Source organism: Neltuma alba, unplaced genomic scaffold (assembly GCF_004799145.2).
Source record: "Neltuma alba isolate B1F8T4 unplaced genomic scaffold, ASM479914v2 tig00012182_pilon, whole genome shotgun sequence".
Lineage (NCBI taxonomy): Eukaryota > Viridiplantae > Streptophyta > Magnoliopsida > Fabales > Fabaceae > Neltuma > Neltuma alba.
The window spans coordinates 25,326-45,735 of NW_021636725.1; the positions used below are offsets into that span (position 1 = coordinate 25,326).

A 20,410-nucleotide genomic window follows, 5' to 3' on the forward strand; every position below is an offset into this window, starting at 1 on the left:
AGCAGAGGCATCCTGAACGGCGGAATCACCGAGCCACCAAGAAATCGAACACCGAAGGTAATGCTTCTTACTATTTGACTTAAACACGATCGGTAGATCCGGGCAAGGGATTGAAAGTTTTAAAATTTAGTTTCCACTGCGCGTCGTCTTTCAATTCCCTTCATGCATATCTTGACTTTTTTGTTACAAAGGAAGGGTGTGGCACTTCTGCTAAGGGGCAATCTTCCTCTGCCTTCGAAATTAGAGTTTTGGTTAACGATATCAGATGGTATCTTTCTAAGTTCCCTTGTGTATTTTTTTTTATTTCTGGTTAACTTATGTACGGTTTTGATCCAAAAAAAAAAGATAAGTGACATTGTTTATATAATTCATAAATAGTAATAGTATGCTTTCACAAACGCACACATTTTTCAATAAAAGCAAAATTTAAAAAAGTTGAAAAAAAATCGCTCAAACATGCATGATGCATAGTAAGAAATTGGTAAAAAAATTTCTTTATTTAATCAAAAGTTTTCCTTTTAAAAATTTTAAAAAGTTAAAAAAAAATCGCTCAAACATGCATGATGCATGGTAAGAAATTGGTAACAAAATTTCTTTATTTAATCAAAAGTTTTCCTTTTAAAGCTTAAAATGTAAAGGATTTTTGCCTTTCCTAATAAATGAGCTTCTCCTTATTTAAATTTAAAATTTTCTCTTTATGAAAATGAGATCGCATATACCTCAACTAATAATTTGTTAGTTGATACATAGTAAAAATTAGTAAACAAAATTTCTTTATTTAACCAAAGGTTTTCCTTTCAGGACTTAAAATATAAAGAATTTTTACCTTTCCTAATAAGCGAACTTCCCAATATTTAAATTTATATTTTTTACAAAAATAAGACCGTTTATGTCTCAATCAACAATTTGTTGGTTGATACGTAGTAAATTTTTTTCACGTAAGCACAAATCGAAGCTGTTATTGCTTTTTTAACCTTACGTTATTTTTGTAAATCCAAATGCTCAGCAAATTATTAAAGTAAAAAAAGACAAAGTTGTACAGTATGCTACCAAATTACATTATTTCTATAACGGAGGGGATTCTCTAACCGTAGTTAAATGAATGTTCCGAACAAGGAAGATCATGTCTCTGAAGGATGCTTCATATTAGCCGACACCAAAGTGAGAATGAACTGACTTAAATAAATAAACTATCATTAATTATAATGTACTACTTACTTAATCTTCATATTCTGATCACTGATCACCCACAGATCAGTGCTTCTATGACCTGTATTGTTTTAAAAAAGATCGAAACTAGAATTACCAATCCGCCCTTCTGCGTTCTCTTTATTGTTAATTTGTCATGCGCTTTTGAATGCTCTTTCTTTCTTTCTTTCTTTCTTTTTATGCTTTTTTTTTTGGGGTTAAGTTGAATGGAGTTAGGATGTGGCGTCGTGTTTGCCCATTAGTTATATCTTGCAATTGTAATATTAAACAAATATTATATTAAATGAGTTGATATAATATTTTGTCTCTTAAGTTTGTCTTGTCATGGGTTTAGACTCTTAATGGGCAAAATAATCTAAATTTTTATTAAATTATAAGAGACTAATATTTTAGCAAAAAAAAACTTATGAGACCAAAATTTATAGTTAAAAATTCAAGGGATTAAAATAAAAAATAAAAATAAATTTGAGGGACTAAAAATTATATTAACTCTTAAAAAATTTAATTAATTTCAGACTTGACATCAAGGCATTAAAAACCAAACCGGCAATTGAACTGGTCAAAAGTCAGTAGGTTAGACCGGAGCCAAACCAATAAGAAATAAAAAAATAAAAAAAATTTAAATTTTCACTAAGAACTAGATATCAATTTAATATCTTGAATTACTAGTAAAATAATCACATACTTACAATTTCTCATAATATCTAAAATCACTAAATATTCATTTCAACAAAATATCAAAACGGATATATGATAACAAAATATTCCTCTCTGTAGTTATTCAATCACTAATTGCTAATTATCAACATCTTTTTAAAAAAATCATCAAAATAATTTTTTTTTTGAAAAAAAAGGCAACCGGATACTACTAAAATCACTAAATATTCATCCCAACAAAATATCAAAATAAATATATGATAACAAAATACGTCTCCCTATAGTTATTCAATAACTAAGTACTAATTATCAACAGCTTTTAAAAAAAATCATCAAAATATTTTTTTAAAAAAAGGGAACCGAGTTAACCCACTAAACCAAATGGGTTAATCGGGTCATTACCGATTTGTCCCAGGATGATCCGAGTCACATCAGGTCGGTTCACTTCCAGTTTAAATACTCAACCGGACCGATTACTAGATCGGTTCACCAGTTTCTAGTTTGAATCGACTAGTCTGGTCTAGGTTTCAATACACTGCTTGGCACACAAAACCAGTATTTAGTTTAATAATATACTGATGATAATTATATTATTAATGAGAATAAAAATAACCATAAAGTTTGGATGTGAAAATATTCATTACTACTCACTTCCATTTTAAAGACAGAGCCTTTAAAACCAAATGTCCTATATCAAGAAAGATAACTAATACTAGTTATTTTGATTCTTAATATAAGAACTAGTTGACTGATTTAAATAGATTAAGAAAGTTTATTAAGTTAGTTATTTTTAATAAATAAGTGTTATCTTTTCTAATATACCCTTATAATTATGTGTATTAGCTATCATTATTTGACGGAATCTTTAACATGTGCAATTATTACAATGACAACTTCGAAAACAATGAATAAAAATGATAGACAAGGTGAATTAAACTCTTATATTTAAAATTAAATTGAATTTCAAACTGGTTATTAATATTAATGATAGGAGGTAATAGCATGTAAAGTCTTGTTGGCAAAAAAAAAGGGGGGGGGGTTAAAAGTATTGACCCTTTGAAAGATTGTACTCTTTTATGAAACTTATCCCTATTACATTTGAAGTGAGATAACAATTTTACCAAAAAAAAAAAGTGAGATAATAAGTAGGCTTTGTTTCCTCACCGCCATTTGCATGAATTGAACGTGAGCATATTCAATTATGATCATTCATATGGTATAAGGTACTCCTCCGGTCCTTATTATAAGACCCAATTTGACTTTTTATTTGGTCCTAATTATAAGACCCAATCCATTTTCTCTTTTATATTTATGCATTTTTTTTCAAGATAATCCTTTTAATAATGATAGTTTTAGCCAATATACTTAATTAGCAAGGATATTTTAGGAATAACAACACTTATTTATTATAAATAACCAACTTAACTTACTTCCTTAATCTCCTCAAATAAGTCAATTGGGTCTTATAATTAAGACCGGAGGAGTATTATTTTTTTGGGAAAAAATTAGATAATGATAAGTTTAAAAAAATTATTAAATTTTAACTTTAAACTAATCAAATTTAAAATTTTTTTCAGTTCTAATAAAATATGTTAAAGGTTATAAGTAAGATTGGATTGGGGTCATAATGGACCCAAGGGGGTATTTCAGTGTACATCATAAACCCTAAGGAAGAGTGGAGCCCACAAACACGAGGATGCAGCTGGCGAGGTGCTGAGGAGGAAAATTGCGGGGAAACGGGGATGGTGGCGGTACACCTTGTCGGTATGTAAGGGCATCGCAGTGAATAAATTATTATTGATTATTATAAAATATAATAATTGAAAAATTATTATTATTATTATTATCTACCCGACAAAACAATGATGTCTTTTTATAGTTACTCTTTGGAGTTACTTTTTCATAATTATATGCAATGCTCCATTTCAAGAGACTGCCCCCCGCCATGTGAATCCAATGCTCTCCAGTCTCTTTTCCTGCTGCCCTTTTGGGTAAAATTCCCACTTTACTTTCACAGTTATATTTTTCAATACATTAATCTACTTCACCTTTTAAATGAATATACAAAAATAAAATAATAAATCTTTTTTTAAAAAAAATCTGCAGTCCAGATCATCATCCATATTATTGTTCTGAGCCAAACAAACAGTTACTGTTATAATAATTAAAGCCATAATATTTGTATAATATTTTTTAAAAAAGATTAAGATACATCCAACACTTTAAAATATTATTTTGGGTATATTCAGCATTATGAGGTATTGTCTTAAGCCAAATAAGCCAAACAAATAATTAATGTTACAATAATTAATAGCCGTGACATTTGTACAACATTTTAAAAATTCATGTGTATTTTTGTAACTAAAAAAAATTTATGAGTGTATTTACATTTTAATCTTAAAAACAATCACGTGGGGTTTAAACAAGCCCATTCTCAATCCTAGAGGGTTGGTGTGTTTGCTTGAGTCAAACAATCTTAGTCACGTAAACTCTCTGAATTCATCCTAAGCAAACTCGACCTCCTCTCATGTATCTATTTTATATATTGTTTGAATCCTTAATACTACCTCCGATTCTAATTATAAGAGTCAGTTGACTAATTTGAAAAAATTAAGGAAAGAAGTTAAGTTAGTTATTTGTAATAAGTAGGTGTTGTCTTTCCTAAAATATTCTTACTAATCAAGTATACTGGCTAAAACTATACTTATTAGAAGGACTATCTTGGAAAAAATTGAGTAAATGTGAGAGACAAAATGGATTGGGGTCTTATATTTAGAACCAACATAAAAGTCAAACGGGGTCTTATATTAAGAATCGGAGGTAGTATAAGATCTATTTAACTAATTTGATTAGATTAAAGAAGTTAGATAAGTTAATTAATCATAAGAAATATGATATGTTTTTCCTAAAACACTATAATCATCTTTTTTAATATCTTCTCTCTCTTTTTTACTTGATTATGGTTGATGGAATATCTATAAGGATAATTTAGAAAAACTGATAAATATGAAAAATATATCTTATATTTATGATCAAAATCAACTGAACAATTAGGTTCTATATTAAATACCGGAAAAGTGTTATAAAATCACCCCAAAAAACCAAACATAGTCTGATTTAAATTGCAAATGAATGCAAAAATTATATTGAATAACCTCTAATTAAGGCCACTAAAAGTCTAAAAGTGAGGTAAAAAAAAAAAAGAAAAACAGCAAAATCGCTTTTAAAGTATTGAGAATTTGTGATCAAATTTTTACATTTAAAAAGGGAATTGAAATTTTTAAAGACGTGGAGAGTATACAACAAAAAGTGAAAAGTAGGAAGTAGTAGCTAGGGGCCTAGGGTTTGTGAAAGTGGGGCGGAGGAGACAAGAGGAGGAAAGTGAAAAGACAAGAGAATCAAGAGCAAGCAAGAAGGCAGGGGAGGTGTCTCCGTCTCAGCTCTGCGCTTTGATTCATGATTAGGGTTTTAGTTCTGAGACCAATGTCCTCTCTGGGGCCCACTCTCCCATTGGCCATCCCCTTGACAGCTGTGTCTCTCCTCACTCTGCTCTGCCCCATCACCGTCCTTAATGGGCCCCACACTCAATTCAAAATACACTCCCCACGTATTCTTAGTTTTTTTCCCCGGCGAACTACAAATAAAAATATTTGACAATTTTTAAAAGTGTTTTTAAAAAGTATTTTTTTACAAAATAAAATAAACTCTTCTATATATTTATTTTGTAAACTGTAAAAATACTTTTAAAATCATGATTTCAGATTTTAATTTCATCCAAACAGTATTGAAATCATGATTTTAAAAATATTTTTACAGTATATAAAATAAATATATATAAAAAATTATTTTGATTTGTAGAAAAATATTTTTAAAAATGATAGGACGGATTTATGTGGACTGCGACTCGACCACTTACACTGCTGCATTCTCAAAAAAATCAAACCCATAACTTTTGATTAAATTGGAATAATTTTTACCAGTTATTTCTAATTTTTATTTGCGTGTATAACCTCCTGAAAATCTTAAAATTTCTAATTTTTTGCCACTCGGATGCCAAATAAGGGAAGAAATATAAAAATAATTTCTGAATAAAAAGAAAATTTTAAAAAAATTAAAATTAAACTTTTTTGTCAATTTAATTCAATCCTTGTTTTGTTAGAATATCTTATAAGTGAGCTACATATCAAGGATCTAAATGGCAATTTACAAATTTTTTTCTTTCAAATTTCTAACTCTCTCTCATCTTTGTTATAAGTCAATTTTAATTAATTTACCACACAGTTAAAAACATTAACTTTTCATTTATAATGGATTAACGTAAATACCATACATTTACCTAGTGCCTACTACCTAAGATTAATAAGTGACAGCTTATACTATTTAATATCGCTCCTTATACTTTTAATTATTAATTACACCGAATAAACTATATAATTATAACACTAATGATGCATTGAAAATTTTTATGTCTCTGAAATTTTGATATAAAAAATAAAGTGCGTGATACATATGTGTGTGTTATGTATTTTTATTCTTTTGTTTTTTGAATTCTCATAGTATCTTATTTGATGATGAATGTGAAAATTTCAATTCTCCAAAATAGTTAGTTATGGGGTTGAGGGAGGATCTTGGAACAAAAACTGAAAATGCCAAAATTAAGAAACAGTAAGAAAGCATGTAATTTGAATTAAAAAACTGATGACATTACTAACAAAGTGATAATTGAGATAGTAAGTAGTTCCATCCTATAAAGAGAGAAGCACAGGTTCGAATTCATGAAAACTTATTTATTGAGAAAGCTTTAATCCAAATATTTTAGGCCCAACAAATATTAATTTCAAGTCTGAAGTATCATTAAACTAATAATTAAAAATTACAGGCTAAATTTTTAAAATATTACATCCTATGGGTTGAAAAATATTGTATTACTACATTTGATTTTTAATATAAGACGTTGTTTGACTTTTGCTTTGGTTCTAAGAGAGTGTTTGGATGAAAACAAACCATAGTTTGAAGAATAGCTTCTGAATAATAGATTATGTGGAGAATAGATTTTGTAAAAAAGTGATTCTGAAGTAAGAGTGTTTGGATAGTTGTTATCAGAAGTACTTTTTATATATACATAAAAAATAGATTTTATGATATATTTTAATTTGAAGGAATAAAATTGTTAATAATATATATTTTTACCAACATAATTAATAATACATAAGATAATATAATTGATAAATAATTAATATGTGTATATATATTTATAAGATATAAGATTAAATATGTTTATAAAAAAATAATTGAGGGATGTTAAAGTCATATTATTGTTGAGATCTAGTCTGACAGGTACAATCATATTCTTCGATTTGAGCCAGAAGCAGAATGGATTCACTTCTTCTGAAATCATGGTTTTGGGTTACAAAACCATGATTTTGGCCTAAACCATGGTTTCAGATTATTTCTCCAAAATTGATGCTATTTGAATGACATCCACCCAAACTATGGTTTTGCCTCCCAAACCATGGTTTTGGAAGGCACCGAAACAGGATCTTAATATAAGATCCCAATCCACTTTGCCTTTTATATTTATGTATTTTTTTCCAAGATAATTTTTCTAACAATAATAGTTTTAGCCAGTACATTTGATTAGTAATGATATTTCAAGAAGGATAATACCTATTTATTACAAATAACTAACTTAATTTCTTTTTTTAATCTCCTTAAATTAGTCAACTAACTCTTATAAATAGGACCAGAGGTAATATTTTCATTGCGGTGTTAGGATAATTTTCATTTCTGGCTAGGAAATTAACTCTCTGTATTATGAACTTAATTGGCTATGTTAAGATCACACTAAGTTTTTACATGAATTTTTAAATTTTAATTTAAATATGAAAAAATCATAGTAAATTTTGCAAAAATAATAATAACTACAAATTAATAATTAATAAATAAATTGAAAGAGCATGGATATTAAATAGTGTCGAAAAATATAGTAATTTTTTATAAGTCTTTAGAAGAATTGTAAATAATATTATAATCGTTATATGATTGACAATATTAATGACAGATGCCCACCTTACCCACCATTTCGGCTGGGATTCGTTTTCCATGGCGACTGATCCTTTCCAACCCATCGCTTCTTCTTAACCCTACCTTTTTTTTTTTTTTTAATTTTATCTACACGCCAATTTTTTTAATAAAAAAACTGGCCTGTGAATTCACAATTTTTTAAGTTAGTCTGTTGTAATTACTTTATTAAATAAAATCAAAGGAAGATCAATGGTGATGAATCCACACGCAAAGGCCCAACTAGATCTAGATTTTATAATTTCAGCTCAAAAAAAGATCTAGATTTTATAATAAATGTTCTAAATAAAGAATTTTAAAGAGTATTGCCTGCAGGTAAAAAAAAACTATGGCCTTCAATGGCCAAAAAAAAAAAACGACACTATTGCCTTCGACTTATTATTTTATTTTATCTTTACAAATTCCAACATGTTATTAAAGCTTGTTTATATTTTCCACACAATGAAAGTTTGTTTTCTTATGCTAGAATACTAATAACCAACTCGATTAATAAATGATTAATATGGACCCCAAAAAATGACTAATGACATTAAAAAATTTTCATTGAGCATTTTGTAAATAAAGCTTATCTAAGATGGTGGATAAATAATTAAATACTACTATCTCCGGTGCTTAATATAAGAGCTAATTTCATATTTAATTTAATTGATCCTAAATATAAGATTCTAATTCACTTTATTTTTTATATTTATCCATTTTTACTAAGATAATTCTTGCAGTAATTATACATGTTAAATATTTGATCAAATAGTAAGTTTAGCTAATGCACATGATTAGCGAAGGTAATTTAAGGAAGAGAACACCTATTTATTTCAAAGAACTAACTTAATTAATTTTTTATTTTATTTAAATTAGTCAACTGGCTTTTATATTAAGGATCAGAAGTATTATGTTTTGTGGCTGATTTGAAATAGTTTATAAACAGCTTTTTAATCATGATTTATAGAATATAAGATAAATATACCAAAGGAGTTTTATCTCAAAATATGCAAAACATGTTTATAAATACCTTTTAAATATGATTCCAAACTGGCCCTTAATAAAATTTACCCTTAATTGTTAGGCTACCTAATTTTGCGTATATACTCCCAATTCAACCTAATTAAATTAAAATAAATATAAATTGACCCAATTCAATCTACGTAATATGATGAGGTCTCATTGTTCAGAAAAGGTCTTACAGAGTTTTTATGAATTTATTAACAAAGTCTTAATTACTATATATAAAAAATTTGACCCCAAAAACATACTACTAACTATATACGAAATACGGATTAGTATAATACGGTACATCTACGGAAATCATAGAACAAAAAGAAAACGACTTTTATCCGATAGGATGCTTTGCACGCCATTCAACACGGCCTACGTCAGCATCACTAAAGCCGTTTCTAAAAAACTCCCCACATTATTCTCTCTCTACTATTTTTTATGGTCAAAATTACCATAATATTCTCATCTATGATTTCCTTAGCCCCACGATCCTCTGCGACGACAAACATTTAACCCCGCCATCTACACCCTTCACTCTCCGACATCACGGTCAGACCGACACAGTCGACGGTTCAGATTTTACCACCATTTGGATCTCTTGTTGACTTTGCAAGATCGGACCATAGAAGAATGACACGTCACCGGTACATCGAGCGAGCGTTACTGGATATTACCTTTCGGGTAAAAATTAATGTGCATGGCGAATCTGACGGCTAGGAATTCGGGTAGAATTTTCTTTCATGATGTTGAGTGTAGAGTACCATTTTCTCCTCAACGTCGCTTCTGGTTTCACTATAAATGTCCATTTCCCTCGCGGTACTCGAGCTCGCTTCCTCTGTTGAGAGTGTCTCTGTGTTTTCGTTGCCGGTCGTCGAGGTCGCATTTCCTGTTTTAGGTCACCGGCGGTGATAGGTTTCCGGCGAGGATGGGTGCTACTCTGTTATCGGAGCTTGCGACAGAGATAGCGATCCCGGTTTGTGCTATTGTCGGGATCGTTTTCTCTTTGGTGCAGTGGTTCCTTGTTTCGCGTGTGAAGCTCACACCTGAGCGTCACGGGCCGTCGTCGTCTCCGAGTAACAAGAATGGGTACGGAGACTACCTGATTGAAGAAGAGGAGGGTATCAATGACCACAATGTCGTCGTGAAATGTGCCGATATTCAGAGTGCCATCTCTGAAGGTGAGCTTGTATTGTAGATCTGTTGATTTGTCTGAGATCTGGTTATGGGGTTTGAGTCTTAAAATTTCGGAAATGAATTTCGTGAACGACGTGAATTTAAATGGTTCGTTTTCTCTGAGATATCTAGTGTTAACGTTTAACTTGAGCCCCTTTCTGATATTGGGAGAACATTCAGCGAAGCGAAGCGAAAAATTTGATCTTATTCGGCTGTGCTGTTTGTATCATGATTTGAAGGAGTCCGCATGGTCTGGATCAGCTGAGAATACAAATTTGTACTGTTTAAACTCAGCAGATTTCGAGGAGAAAAGAATTTCTTTTTCATTGTTATTACGTGAAACGAATTTATAAAGCATCTGCCTTTTTTGATGCTACTTACCTATGGGGTCTTTTCTGGGATATTTTATTCCTTATTCACTTGTGTTTGGGCTGCAGAGTCGGAATGATCTTGAACCTCATACCAGATCTGCTTTCTATTTTCTCCTTTAATTTTTCATTCCTGTTTCCGTCTTGGATTTTATTCATTTTGTGCAGCTGATTTTGCTCTGGATAAATAAAACGCGAATAAGATTCCAATCTCCGAAGGGCTTGGAGTTTTATATATTGCTGGCAATAAGAGATTGTTATAAGTAATATTAAAAGCCCAGTTGGTGTCTATTCATGTGCACAGCACGTGAACTACATTTTCCGGTGATTTGGTGGTATTTACTTGTCTCCGTTGTGATCTTTGTTATTATTTATTTCGTGGTGGGTTGTTAACTTGGCTTCAAATTCGAGTTTTATGTCTTTCGACATACTCACATTAATGTGTAGGGCATTTAGCGCATCGTTTCCAGCACCAGAGCTATGGATAATACTACTACGTGTCCTCCACATTTCTAAAAATATAATTTCCATGCGTTATGAATGCTAATCTTTGATCTTAATTATGGTTGAATCTCATATTTTTATAACGGTTGATGGCAGGAGACTATAACTTCTAATGAATTTGTACAGGTTCCTGGAATTGAGTAAGTGCTATGTTTTATGGAAATGTATGTTCTTTATGGCGATGGCTATTTTCATTCTCCTGTGTACATTTCTGGCTTGCAACACTCTTTACTTTTTGTATGTACGCTTGATTTAGCTGGTAAGATCTTGGCATGATGTGATTCATAAATTCTTCAGGATATATTGTGTACTTATACACAGTATGCGTGTAACTTTGCAGGTGCAACATCCTTTCTATTTACTGAATACCAATATGTGGGAATCTTCATGGCTGCTTTTGCAATTCTAATCTTCCTCTTCCTGGGATCTGTGGAGGGCTTCAGCACCAAGAGCCAGCCCTGCACATATGATAAGGAGAGGATATGCAAGCCAGCACTTGCGACTGCAATCTTCAGCACCGTGTCCTTCTTGCTTGGTGCTTTCACTTCAGTCCTTTCGGGTTATCTTGGGATGAAAATAGCCACCTTCGCCAATGCAAGGACAACATTGGAAGCAAGAAAGGGAGTTGGTAAAGCTTTTATTGCTGCATTTAGGTCTGGTGCAGTGATGGGTTTCCTTCTTGCGGCAAATGGTCTTTTGGTGCTCTACATAGCTATAAATCTTTTCAAGCTGTATTATGGTGATGATTGGGAAGGCCTTTTTGAGGCTATTACTGGTTATGGTTTGGGTGGATCTTCCATGGCTCTGTTTGGGAGAGTTGGTGGAGGTATCTATACCAAAGCTGCTGATGTTGGTGCTGATCTAGTCGGAAAAGTTGAGCGAAATATTCCTGAGGATGACCCAAGAAACCCAGCTGTAAGCAATGCTGGCACCCTATCATCTGTTTCCATTTGAAACTAAAAACTTCTCTTTGATTATTCGTTCAATTGATTGATGCTTTTCTATCAGAATTTTGTGTCTGTTCTGAGCTTTAATATTAATGTATTCTCTTTGGTCTCTTTAGGTGATTGCTGACAATGTTGGTGACAATGTTGGAGATATAGCGGGAATGGGTTCTGATCTGTTTGGCTCATATGCAGAATCATCCTGTGCTGCTCTGGTTGTTGCTTCCATATCTTCCTTTGGAGTCAACCACGAGCTCACAGCAATGTTATATCCCTTGCTTATCATTTCTATGGGCATTCTCGTCTGTTTGCTCACTACTCTCTTTGCTACCGACTTTTTTGAGATTAAGGCTGTTAAGGAAATTGAGCCAGCATTGAAGAAGCAACTTATCATCTCCACAGTTCTTATGACCATTGGAATTGCAATTGTTTCCTGGATTGCTCTGCCATCATCCTTCACAATTTTTAACTTTGGGGCTCAAAAAGTGGTGAAGAACTGGTATAGACTTTCTAATGTTTTTACTTCATGCTGATGGACTTGTGGTTTGATATTTTTTTCCTCTGGTTATGATAACAAACTTAACCCGCTAACATTATTGAAATTACCAGGCAGCTGTTCCTCTGTGTGGGGGTTGGTCTCTGGGCTGGACTTATTATTGGATTTGTGACCGAGTATTATACTAGCAACGCTTACAGGTACCTGAATGTTTGCTAAGTATGGATGCAAGCTTATATTTCTCGCTTTCTTCATGAGTTTGATCAGTTAGTTGATTTCTTGCAGCCCTGTACAAGATGTAGCTGATTCTTGCCGGACTGGAGCTGCAACTAATGTTATCTTTGGCCTTGCTCTGGGATACAAATCTGTTATCATTCCTATTTTTGCCATTGCAGTCAGCATTTTTGTTAGTTTTAGTTTTGCTGCCATGTATGGTATTGCTGTGGCTGCCCTTGGAATGCTGAGCACCATTGCTACTGGGTTGGCTATTGATGCATATGGGCCCATCAGTGACAATGCTGGAGGAATTGCAGAGATGGCGGGTATGAGCCACCGCATCCGTGAGAGAACTGATGCCCTTGATGCTGCTGGAAACACAACTGCTGCCATTGGAAAGGTATTCTGATTCTTTTTAGGTTGTTCTATTGGTCATGTATCCTCTTCAATTTTCTTGTTAAATCTGCGTAGGAATTAGGGTAGTACATCTTGCACACTAAGCCTCACACCAAATCGTCTTACTTGATCACGGCTATTTTCTCATAGTATAGATGTTGATCGTAAGATCTATTGGCTCAACTGAGGGAGAGCCTTGATGGATGTTCCTTCATTGTAATGGCTAAAAAGTTATATCTGCAAACCTATTTTTAATAAGCTCCTGTCCTGGCGCTGATTTCTGCCTCTATTAAACAACAGCTTCGGTGTACCTGCCTTACTTGAAAGTAGACTCAGTTACAATAACACATGCTTACTTATCATGCATTTCTTCACCTGGCTTTCTGACTTTGTATCAGGGCTTTGCCATTGGATCTGCTGCTCTAGTGTCGTTGGCTCTCTTTGGTGCATTTGTGAGCCGAGCTGCAATCTCAACTGTAGATGTCTTGACCCCTAAGGTCTTCATTGGACTTCTAGTTGGTGCCATGCTTCCCTACTGGTTCTCTGCCATGACCATGAAGAGTGTAGGAAGTGCTGCCTTGAAGATGGTAGAGGAGGTTCGCAGGCAATTCAACACCATTCCTGGCATCATTGAGGGCCATTCCAAGCCTGATTATGCTACCTGTGTCAAAATCTCGACCGATGCATCCATCAAAGAGATGATTCCTCCTGGTGCCCTTGTCATGCTCACCCCACTCATTGTTGGTACATTTTTCGGTGTTGAAACTCTCTCAGGTGTTCTTGCTGGCTCTCTAGTTTCTGGTGTTCAGGTAAAACAACCTGTAATAAACATGAAACATTGACGTTATGTATTTTCTTTTGATCCAAACTTTGCTTAACATTCTTCTGCCTTGCATTTTTCCCAATAGATCGCAATATCAGCGTCCAACACCGGTGGTGCTTGGGATAATGCTAAGAAGTACATCGAGGTAAAAGTTCATGCTTGTTACTTAACCTGTGCAAATTGCATCTTCCACAATATTTTTGTTGCATGATTTTCCTGTTTCTAATGAGTAATAAATGAAATTACTCAGGCTGGTGCATCTGAGCACGCTAGGACCTTGGGACCTAAGGGATCTGATCCACACAAAGCAGCTGTGATTGGTGACACTATTGGAGACCCTCTCAAGGACACATCCGGCCCGTCTCTCAACATCCTGATTAAGCTCATGGCGGTGGAGTCACTTGTGTTTGCTCCATTTTTCGCCACTCATGGTGGTTTACTTTTTAAGATCTTTTAAGGGAATGGGGGAGATACATGGAAGGATCAAAGAGAGGTATCTTTTTTGTTTTCTTTTCCCATGAGAAGGGAATAGGGTTTGCCATTGACAACTCAAAAGCAATTTTCTTTTGTACCCAATAGCATCCCCATCATTAGGCAGCAGCCCTTTAATTATGAGAACTTCAGATTTGTTACAAAAACTCTTGCTTTTACTCCTTTGATATTGACGAAATGAATTTTCCATTATCCAGTCATGGAGTGTGTTTCGCTTTAAAGCCTTTTAAGTTAGGGACCTTACCGCGAGTTCTGAAGTTCATTGATGTTTGTTTTGGTCAAGTTCGATTGGTTCTCAAGATTCACATATTGATAAAATATTCGTCATTGTGAATCTCAAGTGAAGAATGGTAACTGAATGGAAAGAAACTATGCTCTGCAACAGTCTATTAAACTAAAAGGAAAGGCGAATCAAGGGGAACCGATAAGAGTTGCAGATGAAGTGAAGGTAATTTATAGCTGTGATAGACTTAAGTGGTCTGTGGATTATTATGGACTTGTTTGGATTGACTTATAAGTAATTTTTTAATCGTAATTTACAAAATATGAAATAAATATGTGAGGAAAGTTTTGTTTTGGTTTACCTAAACTTGTTTAAAAGTCTGTTTTGAACGGAGCTTCAAACAAGTAGTATATAGGTTTTATACTGCTATATCTCGATGAAAATTTTTTTATTTAATTTTATAAAATAGCGGTCTTATTCATACCTTTGTTTTGTCTAATATTTTGTTTTTTTTTAATAAAATAGCGTATAATTAACATACGCACAACTGGTGAAACTAACAACAACAAAGCACGATCAATCAACGAAAATGACCCACCGGGGGGGGGGAGTGGGAGGGAAAAGAAGAAAGAACTAGCATAGACACAGAGGTAGGCACTATCATTAAAATCAGCGATATAATCAAAATATCAAATGAATTAGCATGGAACGAGAATACACTCAGAGATGACTCATCATCCTCATCCGTCTAGGCCCCCTCGCATTCAATCTTCTTCATTATTATCCTTTTAATTATTATTGACTGAAAAATCCATCTTCTGAAAATATATAACAAGACAACCCTTTTATTCACCTTAGCCGTTTTTGTCTTTCGTTGGCAAGTTTGTTAAAGTTTGCAGCTTTATTCCCTTTTTCTAGAAAAAGGTCCCTTTTTTTGTCAATGGGTTTGTTTATTTGTGATTTGTTCTTTGTACACGCTGTCGGTGGCCATTTCTGTAAAGGGGATGAATACGGAAGCCTGCATCGTCGCCACATAAGAATTACAACAAAAATAATTGCTTGGATAACTCCAGAAGCAATTCTCATAAACACTTTTTTGTAAATTGAGACAAACTTCTTAATATACTAAAAACACTTTTAAAACTGTGGTTTTGTTTCTATCCAAACACCTCATTCGATGTTGACAAAGAAACCCAAGTGTTATATACCTCTACATCTCTTCAGTCCTCCCTGGTTGTCACCCTTGAAGCTCACTTCTCTCACGAATTTCAGGTTCTCTCTCGTTCCTCTCCTTACTGCTTGCTTGCCTGCCCGGAAATTTCTGATGCGGCACAAAAAGAAAAGTTATTAATTTCATTATTTTACATCACAGCTTGCTCAATCAGTAAAATAGCTTCATTTCACCCAGAATTTCTCGGCAAGCAAGCAGATTCCCCCCCCCCTTTTTGTAGAAAACTAGCAATTTTCTGCTATAAACTGTAGTACTGAATGCATTTATTTCTAGTCCTGGGGGTATGTAAATGAGTCCCAAGGGTAAGGGACTGTTTAATCAGCTTGTTCGACTAAGTGGGAAATATTGTTCAGTTTATAGTTTGAAGCTGAGAATTAATGGTCAGTGCATCATCAATGCTAACTCCATATGACATGGAGGAAGTCCAAAAGTACTGCAATACTTTGTGTAGGTTATCCTTATAAACTTGTATTTGCCTGCCTTTAACATGTCTATCTATTATTGTTTCTGTTCTCATAGTGATAGAGGTCTTTGGGTAACTCCAGAAGTACTTTTGAAAAGTACTTTTTAACAAATTGACATAAACTCCTCCATATATTTACTTTGTATATCGTAAAAGTAATTCTGAAACTATGGTTTTGTTCTTATCCGAATACCCCTATAGTGGCACTGTACCAATGGTTTTGCCAGCTTGATCGTAATGCCAAAGGACATGTTTCAGCTGATGAGTTCTTTTCTGTCCCTGAATTTGCAATGAACCCCCTTTCTCAGGCAAGAAGGATGTATTTTTTTGGTTTACTACTTTCATGCTATTTCATATTTTAACATATAATCAAAGGGCGAGGTCAAGATTTAAGTATGGGGAACGGGGGCTTAGAGATTAAGAAGCATATGAAGTTTCCATTAATTTTAGGAAAGTTAGGTAGTTATAACGCCTATACTTTTAATAAAAATTGAAAACTTGGGGATCGTGGCCCTTGCCAGTCCTCCTCTCCTCCATTAAAATCCATTGATACGTCTAAATTTCATGAATATAAATGGTGGAACAAGAAATTTGTATACAACTCAACATTCAGTTTGGAAATTAACCCTAAGTTCATGTTCTATAAATTAGGATCACTGTGCCCGGGTTTCACCTTGAGCCCAAAATATAAAGATTGAATTTTCTTTAAGCCCTAATCAAATGTCAATTAACCCACCTAGACAGGGCAGAATAGGTTGATTACTTGCAAATTGTCATCCTCACACACACACACACACGTTGAATCTGCTAAGAAATTAATTCAATTTAAAAAAAAAGAAAGAATTGAACATAGAATGTAAAACAATTAACTTTAATTTTTTTAAATATTATATGAAGGGAAAATCATATTGAAGGTACCTATACTTTCTCTCAATTTTTAATTTGGTACCTATGTGTTTTTTCCCCTTTAATTAAACATTTAATTTTATCTTTTTGCCAACATTAGCTTTTATAACTTTTTTCTATTGATATTTTTAGTCTCTACATAAGGATTAATAATATTAATAGAGCAAAATTAAAGATTTAGTTAAGAACAAAAAACACATAGATACCAAATTGAAAATTAAAAAAAAGTATAACTACCTCCAATATGGTTTTCCCTTATTTGAATTAAAAGGTAATAGAGGTTGACATCTGAATCATTCATAATAAAAAGTTGTTAATAAAAGTACTCTTTCAAATAAATAAATAAGATGACTTGAGAAGCAATATCAATATAATGAAATTAAATCCTGGGAAAATAAACCTTGTTTCATTCTATATTTAACCGTAGTTAGTTTATAGAGGTTGGTTTTGTCCTCACCCATATATGTGGGGAAGTGTCGTTTATAAGAAATTAAGAATAACATGATTTAATTTTTATTATAATAACGTCACTTGGCTAACTAGAAAAGAAAAACGTTACTTGTGCAATTATCTTATATTTAATTTTTATAGATTAATATTCTAATTCTTATATTTAAGTATCATTTATTACAAAATTTCTAATTAACCACTTGTAAATTAATTCGTTGTTAAAAATGATGAATATATTGCGTGTAAGGACCTTCAAAATGACTGTGGATAGCGACATTTTAGTAGGTTAGCCATGGAATTATTGTTGATGACCTCACTAACAACAATTTGATCCGTGTACTAATTATAATTATTATTTAAATAATATATTTTTTTAAAAAAACCTACCCAAGTACGTAAGGTATTACTATTACACCTCATTTCTCATACTTACTAATATACTACTTCCGGTCTTAAATATAAGAACTAGTTGATTAATTTGAGTAAATTAAGAAAATAAGTTAAGTTAGTTGTTTGTTATAAATATGTGTTGTCTTTCTTAAAATATCCTTACTAATCAAATTTATTAGTTAGAATTACTATTACTAGAAGGATTATTTTGAAAAAAATGAATAAATATGAGAGACAAAGTGAATTTGAGTTTTATATTTAGAATTAAAATAAAATTTTATATTAAGGACCAAAGAATATACGTGACATTCCATGTTAAATAATAATGAAGGCTCCTTCGGTTTGTCCCATTAATGTCATTAGAATTAGAATAAAATTGAAATTCTATCGGTACCAATAAAAATACATTTGAGAATTTTAATATAGTAAAAATTATGAAAGGATCAATGTTAAAACCAGATGCTGCACAGTATTATATAAGGTTTAAGTTATCCTATTCATTTATAAATACTAGTGTCTTTCTCTTATAAAGTAATGATATGTGTATATATGTAGGAAGGCTAATAAGTCGTGAATATTACCACTTACTAGTGTTATTTTTTTACAATATATTGAAACAAAATATGTCAATTATAGTTCAATAAAACCTTTAAAATACTATCCAATTAAGTTGGCCAAAAAAAAATACTATCCAATTAAGAATTGAATGACGTGTATTTTTCTGGGGACCTAAATAGAATGTGAAATTAACACCATACTTAAAGTGGGCTTAAGGAGTGTTTGGATGAGCCCATAAGTACTTTTTAAAAATATTTTTTCATAAATCGAAACAAACTTCTTCATATATTTATTTCATAAATTATGAAATCACTTTTGAAACCATAACTTTGTTTCTATCCAAACACCTCCTTATGAATTGAAGTTTTGTCATGAAAATAAAAAAAAGAGAGTCAAAAAGAGAATAGCAAAACAAGTCTAAAAATTTGGAAAGGTTATGGATTTAGGACATTTTAAGATAAAAAAATCCTATAAAAAATTTGAAGAGTTGAAGCTATGGACATCCACAAATCCACAAACACACTATATTTATAACCAGCTTCGTTTTATTATTATTATTATTATCTTTTGTTCTTTTATTTTTTGAATGATATAAAAAGGCTATACTATTTATATTTATGAGTAATAATATCGTACATTTTAGACTTGATATGAAGTATGGGTCATGATCTAATTAATGTTAATAACGAAATTGATTAAAAGAAGAACTTTTAAAATAATGAGAATTATGCATTCTTTTCATGCCGAATTACCTATTTCTTAAACAAACAAAATAAAGGAGTCAAAAAAAGCGCCTCGGACTGTTTAAAAATATTTCTGTAAGTATCCTTTAAGTTTAAATTTAAAGACATATTCTAAAGGTCTATTTCAAATTATTTATGAACCGCTTTTCAATAGGTGACTCCAAATAAGATTACTTTTGAGATTTTGAAATCCAACTCGTTTAAAGTTCTTCTCTATTTAAAAACAATAAATTAATATAAATTTCCGTTCTCCATGTTTATTCTTATTTTGATTTTGGTATTTTAAGTTTTAAATTATAAGTTTTAATCCTTTAAGTTTCCTTTCTATTAAAATATTTTAATAAAAATTTGAATTATTTTGCCCATTAAGAGAACAAAACTTATAATTTGAAGTTTGAGAGACTAAAATCAAAATGAGGACAAATTTAAGAGATTAAAAAGTATTTTAACCCAAAAACAATTAAACTAAAAGAAGTCCTCATCTCAGTGTGAAAATATTTTTTTTTAACAAACAATAGAAAAATATTTGGCAACAAAAATACTTGAAAAACTTTCTTAGCATCATACGATGACAATGAACCGGGATGGTCTTATCCCATCAGATATGCAGCAAAAAAGAAAAGAAAAGAGAGTCCATGCATCTTCTTATTTTCACAAGAATTACAGTCATCGTCATGCAATATTTACATAAATTTTGTTTAAAAAATACATATACATAATTTTCATCATAAACTGTCATTATGTGCTCATAATGCGGTGGCTGGGCCCGGAATCACTTTCCGTTTTTCCCACACACAAAAATTATAAAAAGCCTTTGCGTGAAAAATCCTCCAAAGGCATCCCGTGGGACCCACAACCACATCCCCGAGTGGATAAAGTCAAGATACCTCATTAATTGCCCTCATGCTAGTCCTCACTCTTCCCTTCGATTCCTTTCCCTCCTATCTTACTCTCGCCCTCACCTAATCCCAAGCCTTCCATCTCCACGTGTCTCCCGTCGGTTGGTTCGGGCTTCGGCTCGGTGATTGCCACGTTGCGCTTTATTGAACCCACCCGTCAGTCTTTTCTCGCACTATGCTCATCCTCCGCATTTC

General features: G+C 32.3%; 1 protein-coding gene across 1 annotated transcript; it reads left to right on the plus strand.

Annotated features, from left to right (window-relative positions):
* Positions 1–9,768: 9,768 nt before the first annotated feature.
* Positions 9,769–14,552, plus strand: LOC114724252 (pyrophosphate-energized vacuolar membrane proton pump-like). The gene is made up of 8 exons (XM_028910569.1): positions 9,769–10,118; positions 11,326–11,900; positions 12,049–12,428; positions 12,539–12,625; positions 12,711–13,041; positions 13,436–13,846; positions 13,946–14,005; positions 14,111–14,552. The coding sequence occupies exons 1-8, from the start codon at positions 9,866–9,868 to the stop codon at positions 14,315–14,317; spliced, it is 2,304 nt and encodes a 767-aa protein (XP_028766402.1). The 5' UTR covers positions 9,769–9,865; the 3' UTR covers positions 14,318–14,552.
* The last annotated feature ends 5,858 nt before the right edge of the window (positions 14,553–20,410 follow it).

Coding starts and splice junctions, on each gene's coding strand:
- LOC114724252 (XM_028910569.1), top strand. CDS start 9,866: ATGGGTGCTACTCTGTTATCGGAGCTTGCGACAGAGATAGCGATCCCG. Junction 11,901..12,048: donor ATGACCCAAGAAACCCAGCT/GTAAGCAATGCT, acceptor TGGTCTCTTTAG/GTGATTGCTGACAATGTTGG. Junction 12,429..12,538: donor CAAAAAGTGGTGAAGAACTG/GTATAGACTTTC, acceptor TGAAATTACCAG/GCAGCTGTTCCTCTGTGTGG.